The following is a 14,608-nucleotide window of genomic DNA, read 5'->3' on the forward strand; positions in this document are numbered from 1 at the left end:
ATGTGACTCGGGGAGGGGAGAGCTTCCGCAGTGAGTCCCCAGCTCTGAGAGCAGAATCAGGGGTGAGACTATGTCTGCTCAAAACTTCAGTGCAAGGTGGTGAGAAGCCCGCTGGGGACAGGTCGATTTGGGGGATGTAGACATGTGAGTTCTTCCATAGCTTGTTCAGGATGAAGGGTTGAGTGTCCAAGTGACAAGACAGAAAGGGGACGAGGTAGGGGAGAACAGATTGGGGAAGACATGCGTGTGTCTGATGAGGGAGAGAGCGAAAGTCGCTCTGGCTTGTGGCGTGGAGGTTCGTGGGAGAGCTTTTGCAGACCCATTCAGAGCTCTGTGTGCAGTGTGCGCCAACTCAGGCAGCCTGGAGCCAGTCCCACTGAGGGTCACTGAGGTCACTGTGTGTATTTGTGCATGTGTGTGTGTGTGTGTGTGTGTGTGTGTGTGCGTGTGTGTGTGAAGCTCACTGTCCATCTTTTTTGTTGAGACAGGGTCTCCCCCTCTGGTGGAACTCTACAGTTAAGCAGGACTGATCAGCAAACTGTGCAGGGATCTGGCTGTCTCCGTCTCTCTAGCCCTTTTATGTGGTTACCTGAGATCTGAGCTCAGGTCCTCATGTTTCTGCAGCAAGCACTTACCCATTGAGCCATCTCCCCAGCCTCTTCTTGGGCACCATTATGGTGAGTAAACACTAATTAGCTGCCCAGAAACAGGCTAGTCGCCTGGCCCTGCTACAAAAGGAATGGACCTGGGATCCTCATTCTCCCATGTTGATGGCTGGAAGACTGGGAAACCTGCAAAACCCATCAGAGAGGCTCTTCTGTAAGTTGGGGAGGCCCTGCTTCACATCTTGACGGATGGTAAGTCATGGTCACGTTGTCCTAAGGCAGAGGAACTGCAAGGTCTCAGTTTCCCTTCCAGGACCGGATGAATTATTCTGATAGCTTCAGACACCCAGGGGACCAGTAGCCAAACACACTGAGGGCAGCGGGGCCATCGTGAGGCCACAGAGGTCAAGAGCACAGCCTTGGGCCTGAATTTGGTTTGTTTGCTGACTGACCTTGGATAAATGACAGAGCCTGTTTGATCCCTGCTTTATTCATCACAGAAATGGGACTGGCAAACAGACAGCAGTGTGGGACCAGCCTCCCTGGGAGTGGTCAGCAGAGACGGGTACGTAGCACCATCCTCTGACTCAGGCTCACCACAGAGCAGGTGCCCTGCATATTGCTCCCCCCACAGCTGCTTCTTTGGGCCCTTTAATTCCAGACACTTGCTGTAGGTTGCAGGCAGGACTGTGTGACCCTGGCTAAGTGGCTTCAGCTCTCTGGGCCTCAGTTTGCTCACTTAGAAAAGCAGGCAGAAGCCAGTGTCCTACATCCACAGTAATGTTTACATGACCTCTGAAGAGGTGCTGAGGGGCCGCCCTAGTGCCTTGCAAAAGTGAATAGGGGGCGGGTTAGTTTCCTGATCATAGGGCCAGGATGACCGGCTGTTCCAGATGGATGCTGAACCAGGGACCTTGGCCTCCTTAGAACCCTGCCTCAGGGCAGCAAGCTGAGCAACCTTGATATCCTCTGAACCTTTTAAAGTGACCACTCTCAAATACGGAATGGACCAGAAGTCTGGGTTTACAGGCTCTTGGGGCCACCTGGCTCCTGGTGTAAGGGGAATCTGCTGTCATTTTAGAGTAATGTATCATCACATTTGGTCCCCATAAACCCCAGTGATGGGCAGACAGCCGAGTCCACGCATAGGAGGGATGAAGGGCCACAGAGATGAGACAGGCAGCAACCTAAACTAGCAAGTGCCTGCTGCTCCCGGTGACCTCAGCAGTTACTGGCTGGTGAGCGTGCCCTGGATGTTGGATCTGGATACAGTACCCCACTGTCTCCTAATTGGCTCAGTATGGCAACCATTCATCCAGTCTCCAAGTTGCCAGTGCCAATCAAACAGCATCTGGTCAGGGAGGTCACTGAGAGTACAAGATATTCCCCACAGCTGTGAGTATCAAGGGGCCCTTCCCTGATGGTCTCAGGGATGCCAATGTGAAACTGACCCCAAGGAAAATGCACTCTGGGCTTCTGGTTCCTAATTTATGACATTGACTCTGGCATTCTAGTTCAGTCTCCAGGAGGTTGAGTGGCAGTAGGCTTGTGGACATCCTGGGCTGTTCCTCTCCGGATTCAGGGGTGCTCCTTGCAATGTGGAGGTGGAACCATATGGGACAGAAGGACATGAACCGCCAAGGCTAAGTCTCACATAAGGACAAAGGGTCTCCATAAACACAGGACCTTCTGTGTAGATAGAAGCAGGCAGAAGTTCCTGGACTCTGTCTTATGATACTAATAGATTTGATCTTCCATGTGTGAGGCCACAGAAATTGGGAGTACCAAGTGAAGCCAGCCTGACCTGTCGTCTCATTGAGAATGAATGGTTCATTTTAGAAACTGTATCACAGATGTGACACAGTTGTAACACTTGAGATGCCAAGATGACACACCTATGTCCTTCTATAGCTGATGCTCCCGTGTGTGCAGCAGTTTCGGGTCCAGGCACACACCCTTGACTTACTGACTGAAGTCGGTCCCTATGCCACAAAGCAGCCTTAAATGCTTGGGACAGGGCTCAAGAACGAGGAAAAATAATTGAATTATATGCCAGGGTTAAACAGGGCCAGAGAGAACCCTTTACCGGACTTTTTACAAAGATTAACGAAGGCTGTACAAAGAGGAGTAACAGATCTAGATGCTAGACTAGCACTTATTGAATCTCTGGCTTTTGAAAATGCCAACTTAGAATGCAAAAAGATACTTGGGCCTTTAAAGGTTAGATCAGCACCTATGGATGAATGGATCCTGCATACAATAAACATTGAGACATTTGACTATAATACTGAATGCTGGGAAGAAGAAGCAGAGTGGAGAGATGCCATGGACCCGCTGCCAGAGGTAGATGTGCTGAAACTTAGCTGGTAAGCCACTGCCACATGGCGATACACAGATTAATAGAAATGGATTAAATTAAGATGTAAGAATTAGCCAATAAGAAACTAGAGCTAATGGGCCAAGCAGTGATTTAATTAATACAGTTTCTGTGTGATTATTTTGGGGCAAAGCTAGTTGGGTGGCTGGGAGGAACAAGGGGCCCTCCTCCAACAAGATCCCACGTGTGCACTAATACTCTTGACTGCTGGCTTTGTCTTCAGGAGATTGACACTGTCCTTGTATCACAGTTAGGACATGAAGTGTCTGAAAATGTCAAACAGGGATAGGCTATATCAACCACATGCTAGTTTTGAACTAGTAAGGTGAGCTTGGATGCAGCGTGAGTATGAGCCACCAAGCTAGGGGGACAGATGCCACTAATAAATGTCACCCATTCCCTAGAACTGGTTCCTCTGAGTGGCTTCCCAGGATTCTGAGCCTTCCTGAGTGGCTTCCCCTCAAACCTCAGATTATCTATGACTTTTGGATCCAGTGGCCGGAGGGAGGACCACAATGGGAGAGAGATTGGATGGAGCCACTCCCAAGTCAGAAAAATGGGTCCAGGGGTAGTGTGCTATGTCATACTGCCTGTGCCTCCTCTTTCTATGGAATGGAGCGTGGCGTTCTTTTTACAGTCACCATTTGCTCTGTAACTACACCAGCACCCACTATTGCTGTATCTTATATTCTATGTGGCCCCTTTGTGTCTTCTGTGTCACCTGAGAGACAGGGTCAAATTAGTCACATGGCGAGGAGTACCCAGCATCTACTGTGGGTCTTCTGGGGGAGAACCCACATCGTATGGGGTTTGGGAGTGCAAGTGTACTTGAAATAGAACCCAAGGGGTCCTTCTAGTCACAGCCTCAGGCCCAGCTGCAAACTAGTCCAATGTACAAAACATGGATACAGCCAGGGGTCAGCCGCCATCGGCAAGGGCTCTGCCACAGTGGCAGAGTCTCATTTAAAACTCTCTAAACTTCTCTTCTGTTAAGGAATAGGGTTTGATGACTAGGACCAGCTTGTGTCATGAGCACAGCAGACACAACTCTGGAGTCCTGCACACTGCACAGCTTCGGTGAGTGTCACCAATGCATTCAGGGCTTGAATTCTGGGTGGCCCTATCCCCGTCTTGGCAGCATGGCACAGGGCTATTGGGTTTGATGGTGTAAGAGGCAGAGGAATTTCCCTCGTTGTGGGACACTCAACTCTCTGACTGCCAGGGCCAGCTGCTCTTTCCTCCCTCAGAAGATGCTGGCAACATCTCTAGTTCTGCCAGGATCCCTTCCACCAGAGACTCCAAAAGCAGCAGTTTGGTGAACAAGAGGGGCCATTGCCAGTATTTCAGGGTCTACCCCCAGGGTTCAAGACTGGAAGACTGTGGTGTAGGGGTTTTGGAGCTAATTCTGCTGTCTTTTCCTCTCCTTGGAAGCCTCCCTTGTCCTCAGTTGGCTGCAGAGAGGAGGTAGCAGCATGGGGTGTAGATTTCTTCTCTTCCCTACTCGCTTTCCCAAGACCCTGGCAAGAGCTATGTGCCCAATGAGCCATGTGTGCACATGCCTCTCAGTCTCTGGTCAATATTAGCAAAGCCATCTCCATCTCTCTGAACCCCACTCTTAACACATCTTTTCCACATTCGTATTATAGGACTTTGGGAGCATTCGCGGGACAAACACTTGAAGACACAATGCCCTGGACCATGGTTATTAATGACGGCCGGTTTCATGGCAAGAGTTGCGTCTTCAAATGAAGGTCCACTCACCTTGCGTGACTGAAATTTCCAGGGAAAGATAGTGCAGTCAAGACCTGTGGCTGGGCAGGCTGGCTCCTGGGTTGTCAGCTGGAGCCTCTACATGCACACCTACACACAAGAACACACTTGCACACCTGTAGCTTACCTGTCCACCTGGACACCTGTGTCCTTCATTTCTGCTTTGGCTGGTCCACCTCTGTTGATTGCTTTGCCTCCGCTGTTGAGGAGGCTCAGTACAGGTTCTATCTCTTTGAGCAGTTCGTCATGTTCTCCGCTGTCCTGGAGATTGGCCTTGGTACTTTTTATTGTAGGGTCAATGGCCAGACCATTGGCCTGGGAGACTAAGCCGGCTTCGTGTCCATTGCCAGGGGCATGCTGAGGTCCATTACCAGGACCCATGGTCCTGCCTACTGCCAATGGCTGGTCTTTGCTGCCTGATGGTTGGTGGGACAGATCCACAGCTTTGGTGGGGGGACCCAAGGGCTGGGTCACCCGGATGGTCTTGGGGGTTCCGTCTCCTGTGAAGGTGGTCTCCAGGTGTGTAGTGAAGCCCTCGGGGCCTCTCAGAATGAGGACCACATGGGTCTCAGAGGCAATGCCCCTGAGTACCTCCAGGGCGCTGTCATAGCTGAGGTCCACCAGCGGCCGGCCATTGACGGCTAGAATGATGTCTCCGGCTTGGATGAGGCCGCTCTGTTCCGCGGCGCCTCCTCGAATCAGGTCGGAGATGATCACGGGTGGCTTGCTGACCCGTTCCTTCACCAAGAAGCCCAGACCCCCAACTTTGCGTTTGAAGAGACGGACAGAAATGACATTGGGTTGGATCTGCTGAACTCCAAATGTGTGCTCTTCCATGGTGTCTGTGTCCTTTGGAAGACCTCCAAGCTAAGACGACTCCTACAGGGGCCCCGAGCTACTCTGGGAAAAGAGCTGGTGGCAGAATTGCAGTCGTCTCTGTCTCTGACGTCAGCTTGGCGTCACTCGCTCATTGCCAGTCGGCCTTGGGTGGCATGGTTTCATGTGTCCCACCTCCTTCCTTGTTCTCTGAGGAAGCCAAGGTTGACCAGGCAGACGTCAGGAGCAGGGAAGGGATGTGTCCCCAAGCAACAGGTCAGGAAGACTGGAGGCTTGCTGTGTCTTATGACTGTGTCTAAGGTGATGCACACGCATGGGGACTAATCTCTGGGCATCTTGGTCACCAGCTTGTCAAATGGAAATTGATGCAGAAGTTCCTGGAGCTGAGGAGAAGGAGGAAGGGAGCAGATGAGAAGGGGAAGGGAGAGAGCTGTGCAGGGCACCCAGGATGGAAAACACAGATGCCCGGGGTGCTGAAGCTGAGCCCGAGGCATGGTTGGTCTTCCTTAACTGGACTCCCACCTTCTCCAGTTTGCAGCAGCTACCTGGCTTTACCCTGTGACTAAAACCCTCGGGGACCAGAGGGCCTCCCTGGGGACACCACAGCCATGATGGTCAGGCAGCCCCAGAGACCCAAGGGTAAGAATTTTCAACCTTTTATCTCTCCCAGCACGGGAGGTCACCGCTCCGGCTAGTCACACTGTCCTCAGGGCCCCGGTTTGGCAAACACTTCCCATCCACAGCACAGAAGCTCCTCTGGCACCAACCTTTGGGCTCCCGACTCTGGAACCTTCCCACTAACCTCCACCATCACCAAGAACAAAACCTACTGCACAGACAGAGATGCTGCCGAAGGTGCTTCCACGGATGGAGGATTCCAGCTAACCTCACGGCCATTTCCCTCCTCGTTAGCTCCTTTCAGTTTTAAAAACTGACACTTCGCCATGTTACGAACACTCTGAACACAAGGAGATAGGTCCACACGAAACTCTGGAATACATTTGTTCCCCACACACCACATGAAAAACCCCAGTGCGACCCTCTGGGCTTTGCAACGGCAAATGACACGCTCAATCGATATTCACTGGTGGAAGAGGAAAAAGCAAGGTGAAGACTAACAGGGAAGTTTCTGAGTACATCCGTTCTCAACTGTTGTTTTCCCTGCTTTGATGTTCACAGAACCATCCCTGGGCCTGAAGCCCCACCTTGAGAGACAGCTCAGTGGCTTGTCCCAGGTCACACGGAGCGCATGGCGGAGGGATGGAGCAGCTTCCCTTGCAAGCCTGAACTTTGAGACTCACCTGCTAACTACTTCCGATGTATATTCCCACAGTTCCATGTTGACTTCCCTAAAACGCTGTCAGCTTTCAAAGCACCAGTTGTCCCAGCGGAAGGTCTTGGGATGCATTTGGGGTGCCAAAGGTTCAGATCAGGCAAGTGCAGGGAGCTGGGTGCAGGGAAGCTGTGGGCTGTGCCAGGTGGTGGGTGGGGTGGGGTGGGGTGGGGGTGGGGGTAGGGCAAGCCAATCTTGGCATCCATTTCTCTCCTCCCCTCCAAGCCCCAGTCCTACCTGTGTCCCAGCCCTCTCTTTACACATTCTCACTGTGCCTTCGCACAAGGAGAAACACCCAGCTGCTGGTCATGACTAACAAACCCAAACCTCACCTTCTTTCCTTTCCAGCTACTTCCCAGGAGTAGGGCCACCCGGGGCTGAGTCAGCGGACACAAGTGCCCACTGCCTCCAAGAGCAGGACTTGACTGCAGATGTCCCCCTGACTTTCAATGGAGGTGCCCCTCCACCCAGGGCCCCTTGAAGGAGGCTGGTTAGTGTTTTTGCAGCTTGTATTACATAACCCTACCCGTCTCTCTGTGTGGGTGGGGGAGTAACGAATCCTTGGCCCAGCCCGGGCAGCTTTCTCCATCTGGCGTGGCTCTGTGTGTGTTTCTCTCTGTGTATCATGCACTACCCTCATGCTGTGGTCTTTCTCTGCTGCGTGCGGCCCTTCGAGTCTAGCGTTTCGCTGCCTAGGCTCTGGTTTCTAGGGAAAAGTTCCCAGAATCGTCTTTCTCTTCCTTGTCTAGCACGGTTTGCTCTCTCGCTTCTGTAGCTCACATAAGGATCCCGTCCTCTGGGGACCAAGCCACAGCCAAAGGGGGAGACATCTGGGGCTCTAGAGCTTTCTCCGGCATCCACATTTGGCTCTGGGCTCCACGCTTTAATGGAAGAAGTGTCTGGAAAGGGAGGCAAGGACCTCAAGCTCATTTATTACAAATACTGGCTTAGGCCAGACTTTAGTAAAGGACAGAGCCTTTGGTGTGCCTTGATTAAAAGAAAAAAAAAATAGAAATAAAGCTTCCCCCAGTGCCTCCCACCTTCAGCCACGCTCAGCTTGGCCTCAGTCTCTGCCATCATCTAGAAACAGGTGGGACTCTTGGCAGGTGCCTGGGAAACTAGGCGTCCTCCCCTTCCTCCCTCGCTCCCTCCCTCCCTTTCTTCCGGTGGTACTGGGAATGGAATCCAGGCCACCGTGTATACTATACTATATTCTCAGCCTTGGCAATTTTTATTCTGAGACAGGGTCTGCTGAAGTTGCCCAGACTGAACTTGAACTCATTCTATAGTTCAAGACCTTGTCATCCTCCTGCCTCAGTAGTTGGGATTACAGGCCTGAGCTGCTACTCCCAGTACCTGCCACAGTCTTGACCCCACAGTGTCTTGGGTTTTTTTTCGTTACCTAAAAGGCAGGGACAAGTTCACCTGCAAACATCCGGGTCCCCCAAGTCTCTGCTTCCTGGCTCTGTCTGTGTTTCTGAGAGGGCTCCCTATTTGCCCTGAGCCTCATCTCCCTTATCTGTAGAATGGTTTCTTAGTAGCAGCCACCTTACTGACTAACCTGGAGAATTCAACAGGCACAGAAAACACAGGGACAGTCCTGCCACAGAGAGGACCGATACTCAGAAAACCCTGTCTCTGGTTATTATTATATAACATGATGATTTGGACTCCCTGGGTTTTAATCAGGATGATTTGTTTTATTTTCCCCATCAATCACAGTCCTTGGCGTCATCTTGATGGACACCCTTCCCTGCAGATGGCACCGAGGACTCTTACTTGGTCCCTTTGGGAGCATCATCTACAGGGAGACAGGGAGGGAGATAGAAGCTAGGCTGAGGAGCCTGCCAAGTTGCCTCCACTCTCAGGAGCTAGGATTCTAAACAAATCTCTCTCTCTCTCTCTCTCTCTCTCTCTCTCTCTCATACATAGGCGCTCATGTGCGCACACACATGCACACTCACACACAGGCACACACAGTACGTACCATGGAAACCACACTTGGCCGTGAGCCTTTGTTGAGTGCCTCACTCATTCTGGGTGTATTTATTTCCTTTACCTTGCTGTGCGGGAATAAGAGGCTGACTGTCAGTGGTGACTGCCAGAGCGAAGGAAGCAGCCAAAGCAGGGCGTGTTGGATGTCACCCCCTCGTTGTGTGACTTTGTGCAGGCAGCCCCCCACCTTGGACCTCATTTTTACAATGGGAGGGATGGGGACAGCGGGAGTTCTTGGCTAGGAAGGGTGTCAAGTCCTCTCCATGGATTGGATTTGATCCTCACAGCCACTGTAGGAAAGACCCTTTCTCATCCTTGCTCTGACAATGGGTAAGGGTCACAGAAGTGAATGCTCCTTGCTGCTCTTCTTGTTTTGTTTTGTTTTGGAAGGTTAAGCTTATGAAGTATTTTCTGATCAGCTAAGTTATCAATAAGGCCTTAATGAAAGGGAGAGACTCCAGGGAGCTTAACAGTCAGGGTTGGACCCGGCCCAGATGCCGATTTCAGACACAACGGCACCCCGTCTTTCACCAAAGCATGCACTCCACTTCACATTTCAGCCCTAAGCTGCCCGCAGCCTTGCCAAGGGGCTCTCTCCATGCACACACAGGATGGATGTAAGCTGCTCTGGGTATCACATGTGCTGGTTTCTTGTGGTTTTCCTATCTGAGCACTTTCCGTTTCTAGACCAGGATGAAGAAGAGCCACTGGGAGCCTCGCTCGTTCACGGAGAAAGGAGGAACAGAGGTCAGGAGACTCAGGGGAGCACACTCAGTGTTTTGAACTCAAATGGAAAGGCAGGTATCTGAAATTCCAGGGTGAGAAGAAAGAGAGAAAGCCTTGCAGGTGTTAAAGTGAGGCCAGGCCGAAGGACTGAACTTGGAGAATACAAAGCCGTTAGACCGCGTTAGACCGCGTTAGACCATTACAGATCAGATCGGAGGCAGATATCTCCTGCCAACCTCAGTGCCTTTGAAAGTTGCTGTTTGTTCGCCCTTCTGTTGGGCCCAGAGTCCTCATGACTACTAAAACTCTAAAATGATTCTTAGCCACCACTTGTCCCACCAATCCCAAAGCTAAAGACGTCACTGGATGTTTTACATAGGCCTATGGCACGGCAGAATCTCCCGGGTCAAACTGTGACTGCCCACCCATGCCCCCACTAATAACTCTGGTAAACACTTTCAGATTCTTCTGCTCGGTAACTAATAAAATCTCATGCAGCCGATTTCAGGACGGAAGACGGAATTTGGCGAAACTCTCTTACTGTCTTTGGGGTGAGAATTGTGGTTTTGCCTTAATCAGTCACATCAGATGGTGGTGAGTCACAATACCCAAGATGACAGTCACTCACGGTATGGTGGTTGGGTTTCCTTCACTGTGACTAAGAGGTTCTGGAAGCGTCCAAGTACACCTTGGGCTTCAAGGACTTGTATGAGAAAAGAATTTCAAAACATATCAATTTTTTTTCCTGAGTTAGGCTTTTTTTACTGTTAGCCCAGGCTGGACTTGAACCTATGACCCCCCTGACAACGGCTTCCCAAGGGCTAGCATTAACACATTATAAATAAAGTTAAAATATTGCTTCCATCTAGAAATAATACTGTTACAGATCTATTAGGCCAAATAGAATTATGGGAATTGCTTTTCCTTTGTTAGATTTTTATTTATTTATCTTTAACGTATATTTTTGTGGTGCTGAGGATGCCACATGCCCTCTGCTGCAATCCTCTCTCTCCTCCTTTACTGCTTTTTTCCCCCAGTGTGATTACCCCAAAGCCGGACAATTTAGCACGGCTCTTACCACACTGTCATCTGTGACTCTGAGACCAGTGCAATGGCTCAGCAAAGGAGAGCACTTGTCACCAAGCCTGATGACCTGGGTTCCGTTCCCACCATCCACACAGTGGAAAGAGAGCTTGTCCTACAGGTGGTCCTCCGGCCTCCACGTGTGCCTGTGACCTGCAAGCATGCCTACTGGCGAATCAATAAATATTAGTTGGGTCCCTGGAGTCTCCCCTCCCTCGTGTCCCCTAAGCATCTACTGGAGACTTAGCAGGGTATATGTATGGGAGGGAAGGATAGAGGAGAGAAATCCAACCACTACGTGGGAGACGTTAGAAATAGGTGTCTCTGGGATTAATGTTCTAGTGCCTGGAACTCTGCCCTCTGGAAATCAGGTGAAACCTAACACATTTATATACAAAGAGTGCGTTTTGGAGAACAAGGTGGGTATGTGTAGACTAGAAAAGAGCCCTGATACACCCTGCTAGGTGATAAAATGCATGCATGGTAAATTCTGTACACAGCATACAGCGATTGCTCTGGAAGGGGCAGGTACTCAGGCCTGCATCTTCCCAGGGCCCTTTAAGTCAGAAGTCGGTGGCCACGCCCTCATCACAAAACACCTTTCCTCCTGCAGGAATGTCAGATCACTTAGGTTCTAACCACAGCTGTATTTATACTGTAAATGGACAGGATTAAAGAACACAGAACCCAGCCGCCCGCCCGGTGAACTTGCTACTGTTTGCAGTTTGCACAGCCACAAGGTCGCTGGCTCCTGGAGTCACAGAGGCTCTCTCCAGTCTTATTTAAAAAACAGATTGCATGTTCCCAAGTCTTACCAAGCACAAGACACAGCCATCCCCCCTTTGAACAAAAGACGCCAAGTCGTGCCCCTTTAAACAGTACCCCTAACAACCAACTTCCACAGTCTCTAATTTGCAGCCGTTTAAGAACCAAGCTGAAGCCATCTCTCCCACGCCAGCAAGCCAGAGCCCCAAGCCTGCCTCGCCCCCACAAGTCAGCAGGGTGTGCTGGCATCCTGTGCCTTGGGGATCCCAGAGACTTGCTCTGGGTCCTGTAATGAACCCTCTGGCAACCATGGAACTCCCTCCCCGCCCCCCTTTGCACCTGCAGCCTCCTGAGGATGTCTTGGACTTTCTCAGACTGAATCCACAGCTGGGCAGGATCAGTTGGAGCTCAGAGTCAGGGTGGAGGAGGACTTGGGGAACCTTGATCCCTGTGGTCGGAGGATCCGGGTTGGGGGATGGACCCTCTCTTACACTGTTGTTTGGGACAGACTCTTTTAATATTTGACAATACTGGCCCTCAATTTAAAATGCGCCTTGGGTGTAGCTATTGAGAATTTGGACTTTCTCCTTCAGATAAACCATAGAGAACACCAGTAGACGCACACATACACAGGCAGACGTGCACAGCTCTCTGACCTCATCAGACAAGTTTCGTTGTGCAGTGGGTGTGGGAAGTGTAGAGAGTGAGGGTCAGTGGAGTGCTTATTCACAAACGGGACGTCTAAGGTCACTCCCCACCCCTGCCAAGGCCCAGGAGACATCACAGAAGAGGCCTGGAAGGGTTTAAGAACCAGAGGTTGGGGGAACTGGCACGAACCCTTGGAGACACCCACGAACCATTGGCTGCCTGTACTGGGTCAAGCCAGTCAGCGGGGGACTGTGGCTGCACAAGCCACCTTACAGTGTGGAATTGGGAGGGGTTTAGGAGACCCATCCCTCACCAAGCGGCTCCTGACAGTTCATGGCTTCTGGGTGAGAAAGAGCCAGTTCTCTTCAAGGGTGTGGCTCTGAACTTGCTCCAGGGCACAGCCCGACTTCCAGGAGTCTGTGGGCAGCACAAGTCAGAGCTGACGGGCTATGAGAGAGCGAGTGGGGGTGGGAGCTGGGGTGGGTAGGGAGGTGGGGGCTGAGAGGAGTTAGGATGAACCCAGTCAAAATATACTGTGTATAGATTTTGTGAGTTCGAGGCCAGCCTGGTCTATAGAGTGAGTTTCAGTACAGCCAAGGCTACAAAGAGAAAGCCCGTCTTGAAAGTAAATAAAAACAACAAAAAAAAGGTATGTTACTACATTTAATGTGGACCATATTGACTAAGGACTATATTTACTTACATATCTGATTTGCCTGCCCTTATTTCCATGTGAACTTGGAGAAACCAGGTATTTCTGGATACGAACCCAGGCCCCTGGCATCAGTAGCAACTTCTCAGAAAGGGGCGGGATTTGGATGCAAAAAGGGAACTTTACTTTTGGGATATTCTTTTATAATTGATTATTGACTAACTGCTTTGATTATTTTTGATATCACTTTTCCCAAACAGGACAAGGTCTTTGATGCCAGGATGTCTCTACTTGGCTCTGTGACAGTGGGAAAGCTCCTCCACCCCCGAGACAATGTCACCGTCTGTCAGACAGAGATGATGGCATGCTGGCACCTGTGTGGATGGAGTGAGAGGAGGGTTATCAGGGTCTAGGTTTGCTTTTGTTGTTGCTACTGTTTTGAGATATTTGATAGACTAGGGAACACAGTCAAGAAAAGGACCCTTGTGCTCCCTGGAGCCGATGCTGACTCTTGGACATTCATCATTCTGATGAGTGTCTTTGGTAGCTGGTAAATACATGTTGTTCAGGGCACTTTGTACTCTGTGTATATGAACTGATCCTGATTCCCGGGAGCCCGAGTGTCTGTCCCCAGGTCACCAGCTCCTCTTTGGGATGTAGAAAGAGCAGCGTCGAGGATGCTGGGGTGCTGAGCCTGAGAGACACAGGCAGAGACACTCGGGTCTCAGGCCCTGGTAGTAAGCCAGAACTGTGAGGAAGGCATGGAGCTGTCACCATGTACCACGCTGGGAGAGCTATAGGGCTCTGTCCCCAAGCTGGAAGAGATGAGGGGACTCACAGATCTTTGGCCTTGGCTTGGCTTCACAAACTCAATTGCCAGTGCTAGCTTTGCCACCTGCATGCTACCGCATCTATCACGATGACAGGAAGTTCCAGAGTTCAGAGCAGAGGCTTTTCTATTGCCATTGGCTCATCTCTCACCCTGGCTGGGCCTGCCCCATCACCGGGGAGAGGTCACAGCATGAATCTGGAGCCAGAAAGACAAAGACTTGAGTCTTAGGCCCACCTTCTGCTAGCTTCAGATTCCTCACCTGTGAGGCAGGGATGTTGAGGGCTTCCGCCGATGAACCACGGGAGATGGTTAAGCAGGTGTGTGCTCTAGGGGTCATCTAGGACTTTGGTGTGCCACCCCTAACGGTGACCTTTAGAGTCACTTTAGTTGTCAAGACATACGAAACTCAGTGACTGAGAATTAGTTACAAGAGCCAGGGAATAGAGCCCGTGTGGACGGCCATCGAGAGATGAGTGGATTAAAGAAAACGTGGTGTGTGTGTGTGTGTGTGTGTGTGTGTGTGTGTGTGTGAGAGAGAGAGAGAGAGAGAGAGAGAGAGAGAGAGAGAGAGAAGAGAGAGCGAGACAGAGCTTTTCTCAGTCTTAAAGAATAAAATTATGCCTTTTTTTTTTTCAGTGAGATGGATAGAACTGGAGAGCATCATGTTAAATGAAATAAGTCAGACTCAGAGAAACAAATTGAGGCTGCCGTGTGCCCTGAATCCATGTCATCCTGCATGACCCCGTGAGACCCTACCTCAAAGCACCCCCCCAAAAAAAAGGAGAGGGTGGAAGAGATTTACACAGTTTTCTTTTTCTTATGTGAAATCTAGATTAAGAAATCTTTAGGATGTCAGTGTAGAAAGGGGACTCTTTGGGGGGAGGAGGAGATCAGTAAAAGAGAGAGGGAATGGGGAATGTGGAGTGGCTGTAAGCAAAACAGATTACATACGCATTATACCAGAGCCTATTACTTTGTACAATGA

The 14,608-nt window shown here is 50.6% G+C and overlaps 1 protein-coding gene across 2 annotated transcripts in view; it reads right to left on the reverse strand.

The window, feature by feature from the left end:
* Nos1 (nitric oxide synthase 1) overlaps positions 1-14,608 on the reverse strand; it is a 163,790-nt gene that overhangs the window by 80,820 nt on the left and 68,362 nt on the right. For both annotated transcript variants that reach the window (XM_087903768.1, XM_087903767.1), the window contains exon 2: positions 4,880-5,972. In XM_087903768.1, the coding sequence (XP_087759894.1) occupies positions 4,880-5,589 (710 nt within the window). In that variant the 5' untranslated portion in view covers positions 5,590-5,972. The remainder of the gene's footprint in view (positions 1-4,879; positions 5,973-14,608) is intronic.

The sequence above is a fragment of the Myodes glareolus genome, chromosome 2 (genome assembly GCF_982192425.1).
Source record: "Myodes glareolus chromosome 2, mMyoGla1.1, whole genome shotgun sequence".
NCBI classification, from domain to species: domain Eukaryota; kingdom Metazoa; phylum Chordata; class Mammalia; order Rodentia; family Cricetidae; genus Myodes; species Myodes glareolus.